The sequence below is a fragment of the Triturus cristatus genome, chromosome 3_2 (assembly GCF_964204655.1).
Source record: "Triturus cristatus chromosome 3_2, aTriCri1.1, whole genome shotgun sequence".
In the NCBI taxonomy this organism is placed as follows: Eukaryota; Metazoa; Chordata; class Amphibia; order Caudata; family Salamandridae; genus Triturus; species Triturus cristatus.
Genome location: NC_140584.1, coordinates 907,138,773 through 907,165,389, shown reverse-complemented (window position 1 = coordinate 907,165,389; position 26,617 = coordinate 907,138,773). Strand labels below are relative to the sequence as shown.

General features: G+C 44.1%; 1 protein-coding gene across 1 annotated transcript in view; it reads right to left on the bottom strand.

Annotated features, from left to right (window-relative positions):
* The window catches only part of NXN (nucleoredoxin), a 419,399-nt gene that overhangs the window by 142,060 nt on the left and 250,722 nt on the right, over positions 1-26,617 (bottom strand). Inside the window, exon 3 of the mRNA XM_085649351.1 lies at positions 10,911-11,044. Coding sequence (XP_085505477.1) covers positions 10,911-11,044 — 134 coding nt within the window. The remainder of the gene's footprint in view (positions 1-10,910; positions 11,045-26,617) is intronic.

The following is a 26,617-nucleotide window of genomic DNA, read 5'->3' as shown; positions in this document are numbered from 1 at the left end:
AATAAAGCAGCCGTGCACCTTTCTTTTCTGAACACAATGCCGAAAGTAAAAAAAAAAAACAACAACAAAAAAACCACAAACACAGTTCCTAAAGTAAATAAAAAACAAGAGATCGTGGCAGCAGTGAACCTTTCATCAAGCCGGCACACAAAGTAAACAAAACACAATACTTAACACAAGCAGAAGCAGGCTAACAAAAAAAAGAATACTCTCAAAGCATCCGAAATAACAAGAAGAGTAAGAGCATATTCAGGGGAAGTCTTCAAGGGAGGATACAAAAGGTCAAAAGTAGGGACTACAAAGCATATTCACCAAACAAAAGCCAACCTTAACAAAGGACAGCAAGAGGAACCTATGAAAAATATGAATGTGCTTGAAGGTCATGCTGAAGATACAGCATGTTTTAAAGAGACCGCGCACATGCGCTGCCTAGGCGAGTCCCAAAAAGGAAACCAGATAAAATAAACAATTGCCTTGAATGACATAATTTCATCAAGTGGTAAACCCTGAATTGATCCAAGGTTTTCTAGATTAACATTGTGCAATTCAGCCACTAGATGGGTATCTATTTCTCTCTTTCATTTTATATTAAAGTTAATAATTGGTCTTTAAATCTTGGAGCTTGAGATTCATCAGCGGGGCCTGCGGTGAGGGGGCCAAGACTGTTGGATGAGGGCACAATCGCTAGCAAGTTGGCAACCGGCTGAGGGGATGAGTGGGCTGGGCGATACAGCCAAAGTAGAGTGGTCACCTCTGATTGTACCTACCACCCTCTACACCCCAGGGCCTTGTAAGGGACACCTTCACTCTATGGGATGCTGCAGGACTTCTTGGCAGTTGAGGAGATAGAGGCCTCCCATGTGCATAGCAGCAGTTTGTCCTGTCCTTTAGAGCACATCACTATGGAGTGTCCACAACTGGATGAGCACTGTACCCAACACGCCTATTGTGGACCCTTCAGCACAGTCCCAAAATGTATTTACTTATGCTTGCCACACCTCCTGGGCTATAGGCCATCAACCAGGACTCTCTAGGCATCTTTGTCCTGGGCTTTTCTTTCAAACTGACTCCAGATGTAACTCATCTCCCTGCAGTCAGCCTCAAGACCTTGGCGCCAGGCGTTTCTTGGTCGCCTTCTTTTCCTTTTCCCTTGAGGGTTCCAAGTCGGGACTTGCCTGGTGGTGTCTAATGCGGGCTTGCGGAGGGCGTGACTTATCCAGCCCCATGATTTCTTCATGAGCAGGGATTTTCAAAGGCTGTTGCAATAGGTCATTGTTTCTGATAGTGTTTGGCCAGTGGATTAAGAGGATTTTCCTCAGACAGGTGTTGATGAAGGTCTGGACTTTGTTTGTGGTGGTCATCATTGTCCTCCAAATTTCTGCGCCATACATTTTTAGTTGGTGTTAAAAAGCCTGATCTTGGTTTGCAGCGTTGGGTCCTTGGAGCTCTAAATCTCCTTTATCTGATTCAAGGCAGCCCTTGCTTTCCGCCTGTGCTGTCCAGCTTGCCTATGACACTGCCCAGGTAGGAGAAGGCTTCCATCTCTTCCAGTTCATCACCTGCAAGAGTGACTGCAGTCGTGCTGGCCGTGTTAGCCTTCAGGATCTTAGTTTCTCCCCTGTGGATGTCGAGGCCAAATTGTGCTGATGTGGCTGCCACCTTGTCAGTCTTCTCTTGCATCTGCAGATTGGTATGGGAGAGTAGGGCCAGGTCATCTGCAAAGTTCAAGTCATCGAGCTGGATTCAAGGTGTCCAGTAGATCCAGTTTCTTCTCCTTGCTGTGGATGTCTTCATGATCCAGTCTATGGCCAACAGGTAGAGAAAAAAGGCGAGAGCAAACAACCCTGGCGGACTCCGGTCCTCACTTGGAAGGCTTCCGTAAATTGTCCTCCATGGACTATCTTGCTGGTCACTCCCTCCTTGGAGTTCCTGATGATTCTTGTGCGTTTATCTGGCACATTGTAGCAGCAGAGGAGTTTCCAAAGGGTCTCTCTGTCTGAACTGTTGAATGCCTTCTCATTGTTGATGAAGGTGACAGAGAGGGGGAGTTCCATTTTATCAACTGCTCAATGATGATGCACAGTGTTGCAATCTAGTCTGTGCAGGATCTATCTTTGCAGAAGCCAGCTTGCTGGTTTTGCAACAGAGCATCAACTTGTTCCTTTATTCAGTTCAAGATGACTCAGTTGAACACTTTTGCTGTGGTTGATAGAAGTGTTATCCCTCTGTAGTTTGCACGGTGACTCAGGTCACCTTTATTGGAGATCTTGATGAGATGCTCCTCCTTTCAGTTTGACAGCACCTTTTCCCAGATTCTTCCAAAGATCGGGTGGCCTGCCCTACTTTTCCGTTTTGCTTCCTGCAGTCGATTGGCAAGTCTTGGCAGCTGGCTGTATGTCTGGTGGAGAATGCGGCACTGGCTGGTTCAGCACGTCTTCAAAGGGCTCCACCCATCTTTGCTGTTCACCTTCGTTACCTATGATAGTCTTCCTAGCTTTGTCTTTAACAGGTCTTTCTGGCATGCTGTATCTGCCAAACAGCTTCCTTGATATTCTGTAGAATTCTTTCAAGTTTGCATGGCAATCTTCTTCCTGGGCTTCTGTGGCAAGACAATCAATGAATCTGCTTGTCTGCTCTTGCGCTGCTTTCTTTTTGGGTATGGTGTACTCGCCTTGATGTTTATCTTTTTCTGCTCTTGTTTGGCTGGTGTTGACTGCAGCTTTATTTTCCTTTCTCTCTTGGATTTTGCAAAGTGTCTTGTTGGAGATCCATATTTGCTGGTGTTTCTTGGGACCCAAGTAGCTCCCGGCAGGTTGATTTCACTGAAACTTGCTACTGATGGTGACTGAGTATTTACTCCATTATTGTGCATCTTTGAGGAGGGTGCTGTTATATAGCAAGTGCTGGTTTGTCGGTTCCATCCATGCTTTCTTCAGCTTTAGCCTGGCCATGACAAGGTGATGGTTTGACGCCACATATTCTTTTCTCATCACTCTCACATCCTGCAGGGACCTCTGGAACTTCTTGGCAATGCAGAAATGGTCGATCTGATTCTCTGCTGAATGGTCTGGTGACACTATCGATGCCTTGTGTGTTCTTTTGTGTGCGAATACACTACCGCCTAACACCAGATTGTTCAGAGATGTACAAGCCTTTCATCAGTCTCATTCATGTAACCAAGGCCATTGTTGCCCATGACTTCTTCATACCCAGTGTTACTTCTAATCTTGGCACTGCGGTCCCTCATCAGTATGGGGTTGTCTCTCTCAAAGCATTTTTCCAGGATGGGTGGGAGTCTGTTGTAAACCGGTTCTTTTTCCTCTTCTTTGTCGTCATTTGTAGTTGCACAGCGCTGGATAACATTCATGTTGATCCTCTTTTTCTTTGTGTGGTAGGGTGGCTGAGATGATTCAGGGACTGTGGGATTCCCATCCAATCAGACCTCGGTTGGCTGCTGGTGTTCGCATCAGTGCTACTCCCTGAGTGTGTGGGGCATTCTCTTTCTCGTGTCCAGAATAGAATACAGCAGCATTCCTCCCGGAGCCTGTCTTTTCTCTCAGGACTGTATCCATAAGGCCAAGCAGAGCAAGGTTCTATTTTTCCATTGCCGCAGCAACTTGGGCTGGTTTGCCTGTCTCGTACATGGTCCTCATTTTCCATGTCCCGATGCGGATTGTCTTGGTCGAAATGTCAAGATGGTGATTGTCTTGGTCGAAAAGTCCCGCCATGTAGCTTTGCTGCACTGGAGAGGCCAGCTGGCAATATTGACTCACTCACATCAAACTTAGGCTGTCTGATGTAGGGCGGGAACTCCCTGCCATTGCCGCCTGGGCTGCTACCTTCGGTTTCACTGTCTGAAGTGATCTCAACCTTGCCACCTAGGTTGTGCCATACTCCTCCGCCCCCACAAACACTAGCAAAAATGGGCAAATCATTCCCTAAACAAGGGAAGCTGGCCTTTGACCAGCATAAGACTGCCGAGCAGACAGCACACTTGCTGAAGTCCCCTGCAGGAGTCCAGGGTCTGGATGGTCTAGAGCAGGTGTCCCCAATAGCCGACTGGAAGCTACTAGTAGCTCGCAGAAACCTTGAGAGTAGCTCCCAGCCTTGACTTAATTTTCAACTAAGAACTGAAAAAAATAAGTGTCGCGTTTTCCTTTGAAAGTTAAGGGAAGGCTATGTTTATTTTACACAGACAATGAGTCATGTGGGTCACAGAGTTTCAGACCCAAAGCCCGAGGTATTTAACTCTTTAAAAAAAATCATTCTCAATTCAATATTGGAGAATGAGAACAAAATTATATTTCTGAATGCTTTTAAATGAAAGAAAATTAAAATGAAGAGTTAACTTAATGATTATTCATTCAATAAATTTTATCAAGTTTTTTCAAACCAAAGTGCATAAAATCTATGCATTTAGACAATCGTATGCTGAATATAGTCTTCTAAATTACATTTTATATAAATTAGCAACATAAAAACTATTTAAAAACAGACAAATAGAACAAAAATACATAAATTTCATGGAACAATTTCACAATCATGAAAATCAATAAGCATTCTTAAAAGATGGATAAAGTGCAAAGTGCATTAAAAACATTAGCCACATTTTCCTAAACACAAATTTCCCATAGTATAATCATATCACTGAAGGCCAAATCAGCCATCACTTACTAGGGTACCGGACATGTTAGCTCCCTTATCTGCCTAGGTCACGAACTTCTAACACCTAAGGTAGACGCTTAATAGAAAACAGCTTACAGCCAAGACAATGGAATCAGAAGTATCAGTCTTCAAAATTCTATAAGCAACACGATACTGTCTACCTGCTAGATTCAGGCATATTGGTCGAATCCACCTCCTGTGAATTGCTGCCACCCTGTGCTTTAATAGAAGGGTGCTTTTGTTAACCTGGGTGCCCCAGGTATTTGCACTAGAGAAGCGAATGCCAAGTTAATCAAAATCCAACACTTTCTCCAGCTCCTCCCTTGCCAATATTATTGCTCCACTGAAGCCTCTATGGGGTTGGACTGCCATAAATTTGGTCTTACTTGTGTTAATTGCCAGTCCATGATCCAGGCAGAATATGTTAAACGTACTCATCAGTGACTCTAGGCCCTTGGGGGTTTTTGATACTAATAAAGTATTGTCTACAAATAATAGGGCAGGTATTTTGGTTCCCCCCCCCTAGAACCAGAGAATCATTATCACAATCCAAGGGGTATCCAATGCAACCATTTATAAACAGCAGGAACAATGTGGGGGCAAGGGCAAATCCTTGCCGGACTCCTTTAGCAACCTTAAAAGGATCAGTGTTTTCCCCATTTGTACCCCATCTGACTTTAGCAAAACTATCATAGTGAAGTCTGGCAAATAAATTGAAGAGGGGGCGGGGAATCCCATGGTCGCCTAGTGTACGCAATAACTTATCCCTAGGGACGATGTCGAACAAGAGCGACATAAAGGTTACCCCTTTTTATGTCTACTTCTTTCCACCTTATTAATTAAATCCTAAAAACCTGGTCGACTGCACAAATCTTGGGACAAACTCCAGCCTGAAACTGAGTTAATATTTTATTTTGACACAGGTAAGGAGCTGTTCTAATAAAAGCATTCAAGAGATTTATTAGGAAGAATCAATGAGGCTGATTGGGCAGTAGTTGGCTGAATCAGACTTTAGACCTTTCTTATATATGGGACTAAGGCCCACCCCTTTACATGAAGTTGGAATCTCTCCTCCTGCTAAAATGGCATTAAAAACACATGTAAGGTAGAGTGTCTGAATTGCCGGTTCAGACTTAAAAAGAGGTCCACCAGGATTGGATCTAGCCTGGGTCCCTTTCCTACCTTCTGAGATCTAATGGCCACGGTCACTCCGTTCACGGAGAATGCCCATCCATCTTTAATAGTATCTAGTTTAAAAGGATGTGTTGGAAACCTAGGATCAGGGGGCTCAAGGTTCGCAGGGGTTAGAGGGGAGCTACTATATAAAGATTCAAAGTAATTCACCCAATCTTGTGGGAGAATATGTGCTTCTGGCTTCATCCGATTAGTCTCGGCGCCATATGCTATTATATGCCAGAAAGCTACCTGGTCCCCTAAGTGTGTTGTAGACAAAATGTAATTCCAAATTGCTGTATCCCGTGTAGATTTTGCATGTTTCAGGACTAGTTTGTAGTTTGCTCTAACTGACTTTATATCCTGCAAGAACCCTCTTTTGAGGGTACTCAGGAGATTGCATTTGGACGACCTACAAGTCCCATCAATACCATGTGGGATCTTCCTTCTGAGAGGGGGTTCCTACGTGGGGGAGGTTTAGTAAAGAAGCTCATTTTCAATTTCTCATACCATTTGGAATGAGCATCCATAATCAAGTCAGGAGCTTTTTCTAAGTTAGTCATGTAAGAAAAATAGGGACTAAGTCATGATAGAGTAAGGTATACTTGGACTCATTGTCCATAATGCTCTCCCCCTTAATTCTGCTCCGATTGTTACAGACTGAAAGAACACCTCCAGGCAATGGAGGAGTCCCACTCCCCCTTCCAAAGAGAATTATACATTTCGAGGCTAAAGCTGCAATTATAAATAACGGACTAAAGTGGAAGAGAATCATGACCAAGCTCCATTGAATATCACTAAGTGCTTCCTGTAGCCCTGCTTGGATCAGTGTCTTAATTAAGGTGATACAAGATTATTAATAGCCCCCAGATATTTGTCCTGAAGAGACCCCCCATCCAAAGTGGGTTGAAACGTCGTCGACACTAACCAAGAGAGAGCAAGAAAGATTCATCATATTGTCAAATGCCTCTCATTGTTGTTTGTTAAGACCTTTTTGATTTAATAATTTCACCGTATAGGCTATGATCACCTCACTGGGTTCACTTTTTTCACCTGTGCCTGTAGTAGATTGAAAAAACTGTTTCGTGATAAAATTGTTATCGATGAAATAAACTATATTTACTTCGGCTGAAGTAAATATTTTCCAGGCTACTTAAGTATCAATTTATTGTACAAACATTTTATTTAATTTTTGCAGTTCTCAATTGAAATAATTTCCTTTTCATGTCTCCCGTTTTCTGATTCAGTCGGTTATGAGTTTAATGTTTACTCTATATTGACAAATGTGTTAAATGAAATAAGTTCCTTGTGGACACTGTTCTTGCTTAGTGCAAAATACCCAGTTCACAAGGACATATGGGTCGCTCTTGCGTTTTAGAATATTGACTGTACTAGGGCAACACCCTCTACATAGGACTTATTCTTGGACTTCCCCGATGAACCCACATCACACCTCACCTCAGGAAACTCCACTGGTCCCCCGTCCAGAAGAGATGCCAATACAAGCTGCTGCCCCACGCATACAAAGCTCTACACAGCCAAGGACCCACATACGTTAACCACCACCTGAATTTCCACCAACTGTCGAGGAGACTATGCTTTGCCTCTCTTTTACTTGCCCATACTCCTCGCATTGACCAAAGCAGAAGTGGAGAACACACCTTCTCCCACATAGCAGCAAAGTCACCTTTCTGACTAAATAAGGCTTCCCTGCAAGTTGAAACGAACTGGGGCCCAAACTTTTCCGTGAGCTGTAAAGATCTCTGTTCCATTCACTGACGGTGCAGGCATGCTCCAACAAGTTGGTGGTCTCTCCCTTCCAGGAGCTTGAGGGTCAATTATAGTTCTGTAGATTTGTGAGCTCCTTTGTGGGCCTCTGTGGTTAAGGCCTGGAAATTCCGGAGTCTACCATTTGAACTGGCTGCTTTGGTCCACCCTTTCACTTTCCGTGCCTGGCCTCCCATCCACTCCTGTCAGCTCCCCTTCCTTATCAAGTGTGCAGGCCCCTTTCCCTGACATTCCACACTCTAGCGATTCCATATTTCGGGTTGTCTATTGCACTGCACCAGATGGCCGCCGATCCCTGAGCCCCTCCTGAAATGATTGATCTCTTCTGATTCAGATAATACAGGTACTGGGAGTACTACGAGGGACGTGTGGATGGGAAGCAGGGGTTGAGGTATTGTCTGTGTTGGAGGGGCAAACATTGGAAAATATTTCCAGAATGTGTCGGCTTATGTACTTCATTACTTCTAGGTGACTTGGGAGGCATAGAGATTTTTGTAAGCAGATGCTCTCGTTTTTTGTCAGTTTTTTTTTTTTTTTAACCTTTTTTGCCCTTTTTGTCAGGCAGGAAGATGAGTGGCTCAGGTGGAGATCCAGTATCTGATATTGCTTGCAACCCTCTTGCGGTATCTGCCACAACATACACTGGAGTGATCCTGTCCAGAGGCTCCCCTTGTTGATCAATTAGCCTGTTGAAAGAAGAACAGGTCACCTGATCTTGGATGTCAGATGGTAGCTGAGAAACCTCTAGTGGAATGGCTTGTTTGATTATACCATGGCTAATTTGATAGACAACCTCTACCATAATAGCATGTAATAACTTAGACTTGGATGCTTTATTTGTTACAGAGGCCTTAATTAAATCGACCAAATTCCCCAGTATCTCTGGTAGTGTATTCAACTTGTTAATGAATGGGGAGCATGAACAGGGTTTATCCTTCACAAGGGATTTTACCTCTGTTTCCAGGTGATTAGGCTTGGAACCAATTCCTGCAAATTGAGTTGCCAATGGTTGGATAAGATCTAATTGCAGTTCCATTTTCCATGACTGCCAGTGTAGAGACCTGGCAATAGTGTCCTACGTGGATCTTACTGTTAACCATCTCTTGGGTAAGCGGTGTGGCCTGCTGTATCAAAGCTGGTTCAGTATTTATTTCCGCTGGACCCCGCGTCACTAACTGGGTTTGCCCCAGTGTTTCAGCTATTTGAGCCTCAATGTTAGGAAGTTAACAGTCCATCAGTATTCCCAGTTCCTGGTCAGTAAAGCTCTCCCTTCTGGGTAATGAACAAGCAGTCTTTTGGTTTGGGTTAATTCATTGGTTTAAGGTAACATGGCCATGGGGCTCGTCTGTTCCAGAGACCAATGGAAGGGACGATAAATTTGTGCAGTTGTCAGAATAGTATTTGAGCTTAAGATTATGTTTACGGTAACTGGCAAGTAACCTGTTTTAAGGGTAGGGCTGTAGCTATCAGTAGCCAATGCTTCTTGCAGTTGCTCCAGCACTCCTGTAAAAAGATCCTCAGACTTGGGTAAGGGGAGAGCAAGCTGTGGAGAGGAGTCTTGTCAGATTAATAAGTGACTTGCACAGTCTTAAACTGGGCATGATTGTGTTCTGTGTATGGTGGGGAGCCCTGTGCGGGCAGTTTCTTTGCTTGGCTTTATTGTGGCTACCTGAGGTGTGCTAGGCAGACTGCTGACGGAACACCCCGAATTAGTCAGGCAAATATCAATAGGTACCGTGTCTGGAATATCTTTTTATTACTTTGGGACTGTTTCTATTGCCTTAAAAAATTAAAGTTTAATTGAGTTCTCTGTGGAGAAGTGAGCCTGAGATGGTGACAGGACAGATGGAGATAGCGCCAATCCACTATATAACTAATCTGGGGCCAGTAGAAGTGACTTGGTCTGAAGATAAGAGTTGTGACAACTGGTCACCCATTAATTTGCCTGCCTGAGCTGCTACCGTCTCACCATTTGAGGAGTTTACACTTTTGAAGTAAACTCAGGGGGTTTCACAGCTTTTTGGGATCTATAGTGGAGAGTTTGATTAACCTTTGTTGAGCCACCTTACCCCCTAAAATAGCACAGCTATGGAGGGGCATGAGCATGCAGCTAGGCGACTTTCTCGATGGATGGACTGATGAATGCTAGCTGAGGGAGGCCAGGGATATTAAACAGCAGATCCTATGCCCTGTGCTTAAATCCATATGGGCACCCACAAAAGCTTCCAAACCACCGGACTGCCTTTCTGAGCTTCCCAGACACGTCTTGCCAAGGGGGTTAAGGGGAGGAGGCAGTAGATGACCTCTGGGGCCAGTGTAAATATCTCCTCTACAAGAATAGATGCACGATGACAGACACAAAGAGGCTAACCCCCCTGGAGACGGGACAACAGTCATTTACCATCCAGTGGCACAGTCAAATGCACTGATGAGGATGTAGGCAGACGTATGAGTGTAAGGGCATAATGTCGCGCATGAGGGCATGCTGGCTCCTCAACCAGGAGCAAGCCGCACCGGCCTACTGCCCACCACCTCTGCAACTACATCAAGGGGCGCAAGCCTATTGCCTGCCCACTCGCTGACTTTTCTGCCCTTCAACCTCTCCCACAGCAAGAATCTAAGGCAAGTACCTTAGGCAGGTGTCTCCTTTAATGTCCGTTTTCAATTGTCAAATTATAGCCCCTTTAAATACATCAATTTGTCTTCTTACCGGTGATCGTATGTGGCCCGTTAAATCTTCCCTGCTTTAGGATGGAGGCGGGGTGGGGCGGAATACTGGTGATGCGGCGTCAGTGGGAAAGTGCAGTAGACGAGAAAGCCAAAGGGACAGCAACTACAACTGGAGATCGAACCCAGCCAGGTCCCCACCAAGGAACAGTCTAGACCATCGGGCCAGCACCACACTCATTCAATGCCCCTACAAGGCCCTATGAGGTCATTCCCCACTGCCGCACCCTGCCGCACCTTCCTACTCGCTGCTTTTCGCGGAGCCATGCCCAGCAGCTTCCTTGAGCCACAATGTAAAATATACAATCACTGTGCAGTCAAAGATATAGCAATGAGCAAATGCACAGCGCTCTTAACATTACAGCTAAATCCAACATACATGTCCACCTCAATACTAATTATAACATCTCTTGTTTCCCATTTTAAGTAGAAATAAAATACTAGAAAGAATGACAAAATATGGTCTGCGCTCACAACTGATGCAAAGGGACTTGCATTCTTAAAGAGTACATGTAAGTGGTCAATATGGGCAAATTCTTAAATAAGATGCAACTTACCCAATGAGCAGAAAAATAGACACCAACGTAACATCCTTCTAAGGCAGTACTATCTTGTGACTGGCTGTTGTTTTTAAGAAGTGGTCCCACAATAACTTCGCTGAATGGTTTAGGACCCCAGGGGAACTCCAGACCTAAAGCAAGGCGAAAAATCAATTACAAAGGTTGTAGCACATTTTTGAAGAGTTTAACAATTCAGTTCATCCATAATTTATATTAATGTGAATATTTGAAGGTTAAGATGCCCTGGAAAGGAAATAAGCAGAGAAAGCTTTAATAACAATAACATGAGAACTTGGTAAAGTTAGAAATAAGCTCAACAGTGGAAGTAGCACAATCAACATTTTAATTAAAGGACATCCAGGCTGCACATTTCTAGATAACCTTCTGTGGCTCATTATGAAAGGTTACATATCTATGTTAACGGTCTAGCTTAGGGAAAAGATGGCACAAACCTATTGCTCATCTAATCCCCTCCCAAGATTCCAGAATGGACATGGAATCTTTTTCAAGTGCAATCAACAGAAGCTCCTAAAAAGAACATTTAGGAGGCCTCCTGAGAGAGGGGTTTTGGTTACAATTACGTCGATTTCCTTTGGTACAGCATTTAAGTAGGCAGAGGTTGTGTGCTTTCACTGAAAAAGAGTGCATATACTGCCCATTTTGCCTGATGGGAAAGCTTATGCTCAGTAAAGGAGGACGGAGTGGTTATGGTGCCAATTCTATGATCAACGCTATAGGCCTGATCTGATTATTATTTCAAGTTATGACAAAGGTAAAAGACTTAGCATACTTATTGTGAAAAGCATTTGTTAAAGCCATAAAGCAACTAAGAGTTGACCGCTACTACAATATATTAGGGTTACCTTGCTACATGGAATCCTCCAGATCACCATTGTCGGCAAAGGTTTTGGTTTATGTTAGCTTCTCTGACAAACCCTGGGATATAAGATTAGCAACGTGATAATGCTTGTTTGGCCTTCCTAGGAGGATGCTTTTTTGTTTAGCCAACTCTCATTTTGAAAATATTTGTAATTTATCACTACAGACCTCATGGTTGCCTTGTGGAAAAGCTTATGCTCAGTGCAGTAGGCCTCAGTTTGTTATGGTGCCCAACCAATTAAAAAGGCTAGATGCCCGACTAGTTTACTTGGAAATGTTATCTAAAGTACCATAGGTCTAACCTGTTTATTTTAAAAAGTGATGACAAGGGCAATGGACCGGACTTATTTATTGTGAAAAGCATATTTTAAAATCAACAGACCTTAAGGATAGAATGTAAAGAGGTATGGTTATAAAGGAAACTCAGATTACTGTAGCAGGCAAATATTTCCTCTAGGCAAAATTCATTCTTACGCCCTCTTAGGATGATTGTATTTGATTTTGCCAGGTGTAACTTTGTATATACATTTGCAGTTTTATGACTGTATGCCTGATGGCTGCCTTTATGGGAAAGCTATGCTCAAAACAGAAAGCCGAACTTGTCATTGTGTTAATCCAAAGATAAAGGATGCATGCCTCAATGTTTCATTAGGAAATGTTAAGTGTGATGCCATTGGAATTATCTGTTATTATAAAAAGTTAAGACCGACAGTAGGCCTAGCTTATTTATTGTGAAAAGCATTTGTTAAAGCAAATAAGGCTTTATATTTCACTCTTTAAAGACTACAGACAGGCATTTTTTACATGGTTATGCAGCAGGAAAGGATTTTAATGTTAGCAACCACCACAGATGAATCCTGGAGGTAGACGATTTCACTGTGACAACCCTTTTTAACCCCTCTTAGAAGGGGTTACATTTTTTACCAGGTGTAATTTTGCATATATTTCTATTTATGTGTTCACTAGCTCCTTAGTTTACATCATAATACCCCCCGTCTATGAAACGACTGCTTTTATCTGTCACACAATACTAATGGGCTATTTTAATATTTGATTGGAGGCCCAGACACTCACTATCAAACAATTTACATTTTTTCCATCTCGATCAAACGGCTATGGGTCCCATTCACAGTGCAGAACACACTAAACCTTCTAGTTGCCGTGCAAAAGATCCTAAAGATAGGTCTTGTTACACCCGCTAGCCAGCCTTAGGGTGATCTCCCCCCCCCCCCCCCCTCCCCAACGTTTTTGCCTTCTACCCTCCAGTTTGCTAAAATACGTTTTTGTTGGCCTTGGTACTTTGTGGACTTTACCACTACTAACCTGGGCTAGAAAGCTTTTGATCACTCCCTTAAAACGTAGTAAAATTGGCTTACACCAATTTGACACATTTAATTTACTTAGAGGTACCTGGTAAAGGGGTACTACACATACCCAGGGCCTATAAATAAAGTGCTACTAGTGGCCTGTAGAACTTATTGTGCCACCCACGTAGGCAGCCTTTCAAAACATGCCTCTGTCCTGTCAAAGAAAATCTTTATCGCAATTTTGTCTAGTGGCTCCCCGATGAAAACACCACCTCCTCGGATACCATCGGCGGCCTTGCACTGCTGAACTTTACCTTCTTCCTAATTCTAAGGTAAGATGAGATCGGGCCCAATCCACTTCTTGTATTCAAACTGCTGTCCATTGCGGTCAGTCATAGCTTTTGACTTTGCCCCAGTCTTGCACGACTATACGCCAGTCGTTGGCGCTTTGATCATTTAGGTGCTAGATTTCACTGAAAACTTTCATAACTCTGGTTCTACTGATTGGATTTTTGTCAAATTATTTATTAAATATTACTCTATTTTTTGAAATTAGTGTGGGATTTTTCTTAGGTTGTGTTTTCACTTTAGTACTGTTTGTGTGCTGCATGAATAGTTTACACATTTCTTCTAATCTAAGCCTTACTGCTTCTCTGCCTAGCTACCGAAGGGTTCAGCACAGGATAATTTAGTGACTTTTTGTGGTTCACCCTGAGAGGGATTGTAGTTGTTTGAGAAGAGTTAACACTCCCCCCTCAACCAATAACCCAATGTCCTACAGATTCTATCCTTCTCCAATTATGGCCTGATCTTTTTCTGGTTCCCTTGCCATAACAATCCTCAATAGCGCTCAATCTAAACCACTTCACTCTCTCACTGAGACAATGGGCAATTGGAGGAAATTAAGCAGAGCAGATGCTCTGACCGGTCAGGGAGATCCTATTGACCATAATGGTCGTCACAGCAAATATTCTGAAGACGTCTGAGTCTATCCAGACTACCTGACCAGCATCCCAATCCTGAAGAACAAACTCAGCCCTCCAGAATGTCCTCGGCTGATCACAATCCCACCTTGGTCTCTGAAAGAAACACCCAAGATATCCTCAAATCTAGTCCTCAGGACGACACATATCTGACAGGCAATTTACAGGGCCTCTCAACTGTACTACCCTCCCCCTTTGCAGCTATCCTCAATGCCATACTTTAATCTGGCATGGTATTTCTGTGTCATAAAACAGCCATTAGTGGGACTAATGTTAAGGAAGTCTCTTCTATGGGTTGATTCCGCTCTTTTCAGCAATTACTACACTTGTCAAAAGGTCCTTTCAAGCTGGCTTGTGGACTGTCTGAAGGTTTGAGCTTCTGGACTGTCTGCAAGCAGACAGCTTGACTGTCAGCAGGCCGCCTTCTGTCCATCAGGGTTAATGAGTCCGTGATTAATGCCGTCATAGACAACATGAATCTGACTGAAAATTATGGTGGCACTGCAGAATTGTTCCTTTCGATTTATGTGCGCTTTTAATACCATTCCCATGAACTGAACTAGAGTCACGGGGGCACAGCACTAGGCTGGTTCTGCTCATATCTTGAGGCAATATCTCATCTTCTTGTAACACCCCTTTCAGTCTAATCACTTTCTCATTACCAGTAGTTTGCCACGCTCTTCCATGTCCTTTTCTTTTCAATATTTCCACACTACCACTGGTGAAACTTAGCAAATCCTTTGGCTAGCAATTCTTTTCATACACGGACACTGTACATACCTTCCTCTAGCTTAACCTACACCCCTGCAGCCTTTCAGAAGGTTTTTGTAACTCCCCTTGGAAACCCATCGCTGGATAAGAATGATTTTTTTTTTATTAAAATTGACAAAACCAAGACATTTCCAGCGGGATTTGACAAGTCCCTCTGGGACCCCTTGATCTGGCCTTCTGAATTAAGTCAGCCAACAGTTGTTGATGCATCAGCAATGAAACTGGGTTTGATGGCAATGCTAACCCAAATTGACCTGAAGGTCGCATATCGCTACTTCTACCATTGAGACGTTAAAAAAAAAAAAAAAATCTTCCCATCCCCAAACTTCCGCTTTCTTCTTGCCAATGCCTTCATGTCCTTGTGCTTAAACACAACACACCTTATCTTAGCTTTCTTGATTGTCTGTGGGAACGTGTCCTATTTTGACCTTATAGCCTTATTTCTGGATATTAGAAGTTGAAGGTGAGATTAGTTTGAGATTTCTGGAAATTTGCCTGCATCTCTTAAGTCAGGAAGTAAGCTTCACGGCTTTCCATTTCGCAGCCTTTCGTTTATGAAGAACTGTGCGCTTAACATTGCAGCGACTAGTTTACTGACCTTATGTTCTTACAACCGACTAAAATTATGTTCCGGTATTCAGTAAGCCAGATGTGGCAGGCGTGCCTTATCCACTAAGTTCCAAAACTGTGGAACTCCATGCCCCTGAACATCTTTGTTCCAGCATCATCTCCACTTTCAAAAGAGCTCAAAAGGCATCTATTGATTTAGGTAGTTGGTCAACAAGTAAGCAGCATGTCCTAGCGTTAAGACACTTGATGCTAAACACGTGCTTTAAAAGGAACCAATACAATACAAATGTTCAAGCCTTTATCACATTATGCTACTCTGGCTTGGTGAGGTCAGGAAATGGCAAAGTATGCAGCTCACAAAGTACAGTTTCTCAAAAGTGGAATTATTAGGATAAGCCCTGTGTAGCAATGTGCTAATGGACTCCTCACTCCAGCAGATTCATTTTTAGGGGTGAACCTGTGCATGCGTCTCAGTTGCAAGACACTACTGTATATAACAAGCATTTGCAATGCAATCAGTCTCGCCTTTGGGACCTTATATGTATTTAGCAATGCAACAACATTAGCCTCGGTGCTGAAACATCTACTGTTCTTTAACATGGAGGAAAAGTAAGCACCAAACTGCATGACACGCCAGGTATGGGAACACATGGAGAGAAATATTGCCTTTCAGCGGGAGATGGTATTGTCCAAAGTTCTGTTTTTAATATAAAATCAGGGCCTTTTGTGGTCGTATCACTGAAAATACAAGATTTGAAAAAAATATTATTGTCTACAGGTGCTTGTGGAAGACAATTTCTATGGACTGGAATCTAGAGAGTGCTAAAGTGATTCTGGTATTTTACTGACCTCTGCTGGTCATTTTCTATCAAGAAAGTTAAATAGAGGCCGAACCGTCACTGTGCGGAAACTGCATCTACACAGCCGCCCTACCTTCAGGAGCATATTGTCACGCTGTTCCACCCGGCATCACACCCGCGTCCGCCAGAACCTTTGTTACTTGCTGTGGCCTACAAATGCTTCCACAGGAGCCTATATATAACACGTAATGTGATCCCTTATGCACCAGCGATACCACTGGAGGGCACTCTAGCTGGGCAGGCGGTTCTAACAACACTTGCACTCAGGGAGTGGCAGGAAAAGGGGCGTCCACACTCTTGGAGACCTGTATCATGAGGGGGCGCTTATGCCATACACAGCGCTTGTAGAGGAGGTAGGATTATTGCCTGGGAAGTTTCTCACTCACCGCGCACTTGTGGCCTCGATCACGGCAAAATGGGGGGATATCAGTACAGAGCCGCAAACACACCTCACTATACAATACCTGCACCTCATGGGTCAAGGTAGAGACCCGATACATTGGTTTGCAGCTTCGCTCAGGATCCACGCAGCAATCAGCCTTGATACACTTCGCCGTAAATGGGAACAAGATCTGGGTCATCAGTTCACTGATAAAGAGTGGGTCCAAATACTTGAAAGCCCGACTCGCATTCTCAGGAACATGCGCTTCCGTCAGATACAGTTGTATATCATACACAGGGCATACCTCACACCTGTGAAAATTAATCAATACTTTAATTGTGGTGATAACGCTGTAGTGTGGGTTAGCCACTCCCTATTTACAACACTAAGCTAGCATAACCGAGCCAACTGTCAGAAAGCCAGCTTGCCGTTTCTGCTGCTTTGCACGTGACACTGTTATATGTTATTCATTTTAGAAATGCTTACTCGACTTTGCCTTACAGGATAACAGTTTGTTGTTTAACATTCTTAACGCTGTGCTGCGACCTTCGTCTGTACATCATGTAAAGAACAAGTCTAGGACACTAGACGGTGCAGAGTTGTGTTCAGATTGATCGTACCACTTTTTAGACATATCATACATACAGCTGCCAATATCTGAAGGACAAGTGCTTTTAATATGACAGGACAGAATGTTTTAGATTCATTCGAACAGAAGAGCTGATGCACGAGAGAGCCTAGGTGATCCTGTGATGTGATTCTACTAAGCTGATCTATACGGTATGGGGTTCCCCCTGTTAGCCTAAGAGACCTTCTATTAGTATAATAAACCTATTAGTTACTAGAGAAAGGAGTGTGGCTGTTTACCACTGTCATTATTATTATGATTGCTCCTTTCATTGTGTATGGTATTGTAACAATGCTGATGGTTCTGATCTTAACCATGTGTCTGCTAGTGTTAGCTAAAGTACTGCATTTTAGGACGCGAGGTTTATAAAATAAACTCTTTAAACTTTACCGTGTCTGTATTATTCTGTTGTGGACTGCTAAATAAGTACAAACAGGTATTTCGGATTCCCACCACTCCTGAGAAATATCTAAGTCGCATGTTCTGGGTTGTCTATACATTGGGACCGCCTAGCTAGATCTAGGCTAACGAATGGGACACTAAGCTAGTGGGATATGGGGTTCTTGGTTCTGAGGGGGGTTTCTGGTACACCACAATTCTCTGAGGTCCTGGTTTCCTGCGCATAGTCCTGTGCATAAGCAGAATCCCTGCAACATGGCGCCCAACGTGGTTATGGTCTGATGAGCCTTACTAGTACTTTTATTCGTCCACAACGCCCTCACTCTGGTTTCCGGATAACGGGAGTGACGGCTTAATCTACCTGTGTTTCGACTAAAGGTTCGTTCAAGCTTGAAAATTAAAAAGATTAGTTTTTACTGAACCCAAGTGCTACTGTAGACCTTGTCGTTAATTCTTTAGTGTGTCCTAATGGCGGTCGATATAGCCGCACATAGTCGGGTTCCTCTACGTCAGCATTTGAGGACGTATGGAGTGCCTGATGACGGGCTGGCTGTGGTCTTTGTGGTAGCTGCTGACGCAGCACACCCTTAGGAGTTGTTTTACTCTTGGGTGACTTTTCCAGAGGTGAATGCGGACGATGATACGTTCCACACCTACACTGCCACACAAGTACCTGCAGCTTATGCTCCGTATAGGACACTAGAAATACCTATTTCTGCCTGGCAGCATACCATTTGGTTTAATGGCGCCCTTCCCCATACAGTGGCACCGCCAAGACTTGGCCCTTTGTCAATTGCAGGGGCTGATTGGCCGGTGCTGGCCAGTTTTACACCCCACCCCAACTACTTGACGGTTGGGGTGGCAGACTTACGAGTACTTCACACTGCCCTGATTACAGTCCATAGGGCTTTAGTGCAGTACGTGTCTCGCAACGTGCAGGTGGGGGTACCTGCGGTTGCGGGTCACACGAATGAACACCGAGCCGTGGTCATTAGTCCCGTGATGGTTAATGCGGTTGTAGGCAAGCGCCCCCAAAGTAAGGATGAATTTCCTTACTGGCTTGCTGAAAAGTTTGATCAACTGGAAGCGGTGTTTCCAAACACTTCTCCTGTGGATAAACACAGGATACTCACCATTACTTTGCCGAAAGATCTAGTACCTGATATTGTCGATTGTAACAATTGGGGCAAGGTCTTTGCTGCGACCTATTCGAAGTGCTATGGCACTCCGTCTATGTCTGTACTACCCTCTGTCATCAAGAAAGTTCAGGAAAATCATGGTGCAGAGGCGGCCATTGAATTGGGAATGAGGCTTGTCGACAGCTTCGATATGGTTTGTTCCATGGTGATGGGGAACCTAAAAGGAGATGCCATGCAGTTCCAAGTAGGTAATATGCTGGAACTTGTGGATCCTGCCGACAGGCCCAGGGAATTTGCAAAGATTATTGCAAAAGCCTACAGAATGGTGGGACGTAGCGCCTTAGGCGTGAAACCCACCATTAAGATTCCTGATGTAGTACAGCAGACTAAGGTGAGTTCGTCTACAAAAGACGAGAAGCCCAAGTTTCCGAAGGAAAGTTGGCGAACCAAAAAACAGGGAAAACAGCAACAGAAACGTAGGTCGCGTTCTGCTTCGCCAGTTCAGTCGTCTACTGAACGTAAATATGATTTGCGCGATCGTTCTAATATTAAGTCACCTGATAGATTTCAGGTTTCTGAACGCTCTCCTCGTTCTTCACAGGAAACATCGGCTTCACAATCCGGTGGCGGAGACCGTGGAAGAGGAAGGGGTGCCCAAGGTCGTGAGCAACCCCGCCAGACTGACGTAAAAGGCAAGCAGGACGACGCTGCGCGTCAAAGACCTCCGTTTCAGAAAAAGAAAGTTGCTGCTCTAACAGCGAGATATGCCTCAGATGGTACGGACACTGCTTCAGAACCGGACATGGGCTCTAACGGTGTTAGACAGCGCGGCGGAAGTTACAGTTGTGCGGCAAGCACTGCGTCAGTATCTGGAGGTGACAGTAACTGATACATATGTGAGTGTTGAAACTGCTGACACTCGTGTAGCCCCCCCTGAACGGATGTTTGACATAATCCTTAAAATAGAGGGTGACATACATCGTAGAATTAGAGTTGTTTTTTGGGATAATTTGTCCTCCACTTATGACATTCTGTTAGCGGAGGAGGATTGGCCTCCGGCTTTCATTTTAGATCCTCCTAGAGGGGAGGTTGTGATCCTCCCCGCCTTTGGGCACACAGTGCCTATGGAACATGCTAACAGGTTGGCCGGGGAGTGGGCGCAGGTGCAAGCGCCTGCGTTGTATCGCAATCAAGTGGGCTGGGATAAAATTTCTCCCGACCATACGATTCCGTTGCGGTCCGATCCCCAGCCTCAACCCCAATATCCCATGCGTCGCGAGGCTAGATCTCACGTCGCGACTATCCTTGAACAATTGGAATATCAGGGAGTAATTGAAACTTGTGTGTCACCTATGAATAACCCTTTATTCACTGTGATGAAGCCTGACTGTTCGTACCGCCTAGTTTTGGATTACCGGCACTTAAACTCTCACTGCCGGACGTGCGCGGTACAGAATACTCACAGTTCGGCTCTCGTCGACAGTCTTGTGAGGAAATGTTTTAAAACCACACTTGACATTTCCAATGGCTTTTACAGCCATAACCTGTCCCCTCAGAGTAGTGAGTGGACGGCTTTTACCTCGGGCGGTAAACAAAGAAAGTTTAAAAGGCTACCTATGGGCTATAAGAACAGCCCTGGGGTCTTTGCTGCTCGAGTGGTCTCGCTCCTAGAGTATATGGACCCGGATGCATACTCGTATGTTGACAACATCTATCTAACAGACGACGAGTTGCTTCCACACCTTGCTCGCGTGGATAGCATAATAACTATGTTTGCTGACTTCGGTTACAAATTCAATTTTGCGAAGTGCCACATTGCCGAGTTTACGGTGTTGTTCTTGGGGTACGAACTCAACAGTGAGGGTCGCGGCTTGGCTCCGCAATTCCTTGAGAAGTGCGCACGCCTTTGTACTCCTACAACACTGAAAAAATTGCAATCATTGCTGGGTTTTTTTAATTTCGGTCGTACCTACATTCCTGATTATGCCCAGCGTATCAAGACGCTTTATGCCTTGGTACAACCTACTTTTACCAAATCATGCTGGCTGCCAGAGCATACAGCTGCATTGCAAACTTTGCAGTCTGATCTTCTTGCTTCAAAATAATTACAAACTCGTGATAACCACACTAACCTGGTCATTAGAATTGTGCCAGGCGCAGTGGGTTTCAAGTACATAACGTTTAATGAGGGCGACACCGCTCCCATTGCTTACAAATCTCATCTGTACACTTCAGCTGAGCTTTTCCGCTGTCGAAAAAGTACTGACAGCAGTTCAGATGGCGATCCTGAAAGAACGAGCGCTATCACAAGGAAAGCACATGCTGGTGGTAACACCGTACCCTGCCCTCGAGGCAGTCACAAAAGCTAGTGTACCAAATTCTAAGGCTTTGCATCCAAGGTGGATACAATGGTCAACTTCCTTAGCTTCGCAAGACGTCACATATATCTTTGACGCGGCGTTGCAGTCTCAGGAGTTTTTGGATTATGAATTTGTTTATCCGACTCCTTCGACATTGCGCCCACTTGAGGAGTACCGTTGTGTCATTTACACTGATGGGTCTGCGCAACCCGCTACTGGATCGAAGCACGCCTATTCAGCTGCCTGCGCAATTGTTGTGGGTACTTTCGTGAATGGAGAGTTCCAATCTGAAGCTGTGCATACACAGACATTGGGTGATTGTACCGCGCAGTTGGCTGAAGTTCGTGCTCTAGTGCTTGCACTGGAGTATGCTGACATTCGAGTCCCCACTCTCGTGGTGTGTGACTCATTCTATTGTGTTCAATCTCACAATGACAATCTACATTTATGGATTCAGAATGATTTTCGTGATTCCAAAGGTAGCACAATAAAGCATAAAACGCTTTGGGTTCGAGTGGCAGCACTTAAAGAACTGCTTCCACTCGTGAATGTAATTCACACTCTTGGTCACCTACGAGTTGGCGTCCATGCTGTCGGTAACAGTCTGGCTGACGAGGCAGCAAAAACAGCAGTGGCGACATATCTAGTAGCAGCAGTTACAAGATCAAAAAGTAAGATCGATGATGAAATCTTGGCGGCTATTGCTGCTTCCGAGACCGGGAAAAACTTTCCGAAGGGTTTCCCTTCTCGCTACCATTATCGCTTAAGTCCTGATAACGTCCAGTTAGTGAGGATTAACGACGTTGGTGACAGATTGATTCCCAACGCCGACTGCAGACCATCTTTGATATCAGCTGCCCACGAGGGTGTTGAGTCTGCGCATGCCGGAGTGTCGGCTACTATATCTCTTTTGCAGCAATGTTACTGGTGGTACGGTTTGTACAAACAAGCGCGGGCATACGTTCTTAATTGTGACATTTGCCAACAGATTAAACCTTCTTCTGCAGCGCGTCCACCACAAATACAGTTGCATATATCTAATCAACCACTTGCGTGCGTTTATTTAGATCACTGCGGTCCTATTACCTCTGATACTGCGTACAAATACATCTTGGTTGTAGTTGATTCGTGCACACGTTTCCTGTGGGTATGGCCACAAAGGAGTGCTGATGCCAGAACTGTCATCAAGGATTTGCGTGTCTTTATAGGGAGTTTTGCATGTGGTACCCTTCATTCTGATCAGGGTCCTGCGTTCGCCTCAAAGGCGTACAAGGAGGCCATGAGAGAACTGGGGGTCCAAGTCAAATTTTTGTCTCCATACCGGCCTGAGGGCAATAGTGTTGTGGAGCGGATGAACCGTGACCTAAAGCAATCTTTGACAGCTAGGGTATTGGGTACAGGCCGGAACTGGCTCTCCCACTTGTATGACGTACAACGTGCACTTAATAATCTCCCTAGAAGGTCTGTGGGTGGGAGGACCCCGTACATGATGCTCTTTGGAGTGAGAATGTTTGTACCGGACCTTGATGGTCTAGACATGGCGGCAGCAGCCGCCCCTTTTGACCTAGATGACCACTGTGCTGTATTGCAGCATCTACAAGAAGCCAGAGACACTCTAGCGAAAGGACACGTACCCTCTACATCCGAAGCTGCGCTCCAGATTCCGGTAATCGGCTGGCTACCTCGAGTTGGTGACCTGGTCCGTGAGAAGGTGGAGAACAAGGAGTTTGGCCCCTCTTATCGTGCACCGGTCCCGGTGCTTGGAGTCCTGGGAACGCGTACTGTTGTTTTAACTCCACTTCCTGGTCGCAAGGATAACAGGTACATCTCGATTGACAATGGCAAGCTACAGCGGGTGGCCGATTCTCCATAGTATGACACCTTCAGTTTCTTGCCCTTCGATGCTGAGAAACTCTGTTGTGGTGCCACCCTCTAACATCTTGCCTGAAGTTTCCATTGAGATGCTTGCAGTTACTGGTCCTTCTATGCCATCTAATGCTGGTGGTTTACCTGATGATCCTGAGTATGCTTATCCAACCGGAGTACCTTTGCCTCTATTACATTCAGCAACAATTGCCCAGTCACATTCTTCCTTTGAAACTGAATCATTGACTTCCACTGCCCCTTCCAAAATTTCTAAATTTTTTGCCTGGTTCAAGAGACATTTTTTGGTTGCACCTTGGACTTGCATCTGGCTGGTGCTAATAAGTTTTTTTTTGTTCATGACCATTGGCTTTGTGGTAGTGTTTTTTAAATTGATCAATGGACACTACCTGAATGAAAGATCTACAATTCGATTAATTGATGGAACTTTAGCCCCCCATTCCTCATCACACATCATGAAAAGGGACCAGACTTTTGTGAACATCACCGCCTGGCCTGTACGTGATGGAATTGCTTGGGATGCTGTGAACTTTCAAATTCATGGTCCCACCGAAGTGATTAATGTGCCAACTGTTTTTCGTGTTTCTATGGGTGATGTAGTTAAACAGAACATCCGATCAGATGATTGGGATGTGCAAGCGATAGAAACACTGTTTTCTGATTTGAAATATTATGCTGCATTTGATGCTGAGGATTTGTATTTAAATACTGCAAATTACGATGAACAATTTTGCTATCAACATTATGGCACACATTTCCTACACAGGGCAAATACCTTTCGGAATTTTGCTAATTTCACTCAGTGGGAACATTGTCCTGTCCCTATGAGTGGCAGTTCTGCCACTTTAGTGAAAAAATTCACATACTTTTCGGATTTTAGTGTGTCTGACCCTAACTCTTTTTATTTTAAGGTGGCGGTAGACACACACCAAATTATTATATTCCAAATCCTTTATGGATGAATTGGCTATTGGAGGTTATGACCTCTGGAAAGCTACTATCGATCTTAAATCGGTTTGGGGAACTAAACCGTGGCAGGTACTAGGAACAGAAGCTTTGCATCGTGCCTGTCTTATCCCAAATCATATGTTATTTTTTAATTCAACTATTTTTCAGACCACCTGTTTTGGATTGGCTAGATCTAAAAAATTGAATTCCCCCACAATCCCGGATCTGGGTGCTTATCCTAATTGGGCGAATCACACGGATCTGTCCCTTACTATGTTGCAAACCCTCGTCTCCAACACCACATTCAATATTTCAGCAATAGATCCCGAGGGATGGTTGGTATGGCAGACGGGTTCAGATTCCTGTCAACGTCGGTTTCTGAATTTGACACCAGGGTATACACAATTTAGGGTAGACCCTCGTTTTCCATCGTCACACACGGTAACTACCTACTCGGTAGGTAAGTTATGCCAGTCATGGTTGCAACATTCCACTTTAGCTTCAGTTAAGCTTCATTTATCAAGGTTAAATGACAATTGATTTGAATGATTTTATTAAGGGTCCTGCGAGTGGCAGGTCCAAGAGATGGGTTTATGCTATTTACAATGAAGTTTGGAAGTTATTGCAAATTGAAGCTGCTTCCAGGCTACGTGCTATTGACCAGGCCAATATGGAGAAAGTATTGGCTGTTATAGATAATAGTAATAACACCTTGTCTTCTAGAATTTATACATTAGATGATATTGTTTCATCTGTCGTAGACATTGTGCAAGATGAAGTGTCTGTGTTATATCATGGTCAAAATCAGTTGCGTTCAATTATGCAGTTTGCATGGACCTTACAAACGTTAAAAGCAGGAAAAGTCCCTTGGAATTACATGAATACGTCTTCGTTATTCCTTCCTTTTAATTTGACCGATAAACAGCAGTTTATGTCCATGAAAGACGCAACTTACGCATTACTGCACATTGAAAAACTAGAACCTTTACCTTTTTCTATTGCTGAGTTGAATTCGGCTGTGTGGCTTGTACACGGATTGATCACGTTGCAGTTTTCAAGGTTTAAGTTCAGTTCGTGCATGAAGCATTATGCCATAGGCAGATATGAACAGCTTGGTAATGCCTTCCTGCACGAAGTTTGGTCACTTCCTTTCACATATAGATGCGTGAGGGATGGCAAGGAAGTTTACTTAAAAGGTGAAGAATGCAATTCCGCTCCTGATGATTCTGTGGTTTGTAGACATATACAATGACATGGCGCTTGTAATATACACGCTCCTAATTTAGCTTGTGTCCTAAAAGGTATTCCAATGCCAGTTATAACGTCTTCTTTTAAGCTGCTTGCCAACGGTAGTTATTTGCTTTTAAATAATGAAGCTTGCTGTGGGATGCTAGTGGGTATTCCTTACATAGTCACCGTTTCACAAAGGGTGGTTTGCTGTAATAACGTCCTTTTCCCACCCCCGCACGGCATGCTCGATATATCCATCTGGCCGGCGATTCCAACCTTGAACGCAGAGTTCAACAGGATGAGTAGAATAAGAGCTCTTTTGTCTCAGAAAGAAGTTTCTTTGACTTCGTCCCGTGAAACATTTCTTCTTCACATAGCAAACACAGGCACTGAAGTACAAGCTCTTTTAAATACTGACCTCCCCCTACATTTTGGAACGTTGATACAGACAATCTTTAATGCTTCGTCTACGACTGGCCTTGTTCATTTTTTTAAAATTGTCGGCTCAGGCCTCGTGACATCTTTCCAAACTATTTTTGGTGTGATCCCCGCGTTTTTACATTCTATTTTTTCAAGTGTCTTCGGAGGGTTTCCCTTGCTACTAGCTCTTGGGGCCGGGATCCTCTTGTTAATCCGCGTACTTCGTTATGGCTGCACGCCTAGTGTTTCAAGACCGCATGCTCCGCCTGCTTCATCTTCGTAGCCGGATGCTTGATTACTATGGCACTTTACCTCTGGCGACCTTAAGCGTCAAGTATGGATTGTCATTCCGGTTTGCTTATTTTACCTGTGTGCAACCTGTTATTCATTGCCCTTCCAATGGGCTCTGGACTTGTGTCTGTCAAACTTGGTGTCACCTGACCCGGATTTTGATTCACTAATGTGTCCATTACTGGATCATGAGTTTGCTTGTTCTGGAATTGGGTTTATGGCTTTGGGTGCTACACAAGGAGTCCTTGGTAACTGGGATATCGGAGAGGCCGCTATTGAATTCCTTGAACGGAGTTATCTTGAGGATGCTGACAGTTGTCCTGTTATGGTGCTGGATGCTCCGATAATTGAAGAACACGTGTGTTCCTTTCCCTTGCTAAATTGGATGGCAGATACTTTTGCGGAACGCTCCAATGATTGCCTCTTGGAGGCTGTTGCAACTTACGGTGCATATACCTTGATGGATTGACTGTTTCACATAGTCAAGACAGGATGTCAATTTTTTATCAAAATTTTTTTAATGATTTTTTCTCTAGGACAGTTTTTATTTTTTACACGATTTTTTTTCCTTCTTTTTTTTCTCGAACTTTACACTTACCTTATATGGACTTGTAGTTCATGCCCTGGGTTCTGTTCTATATCACTTGAACTCT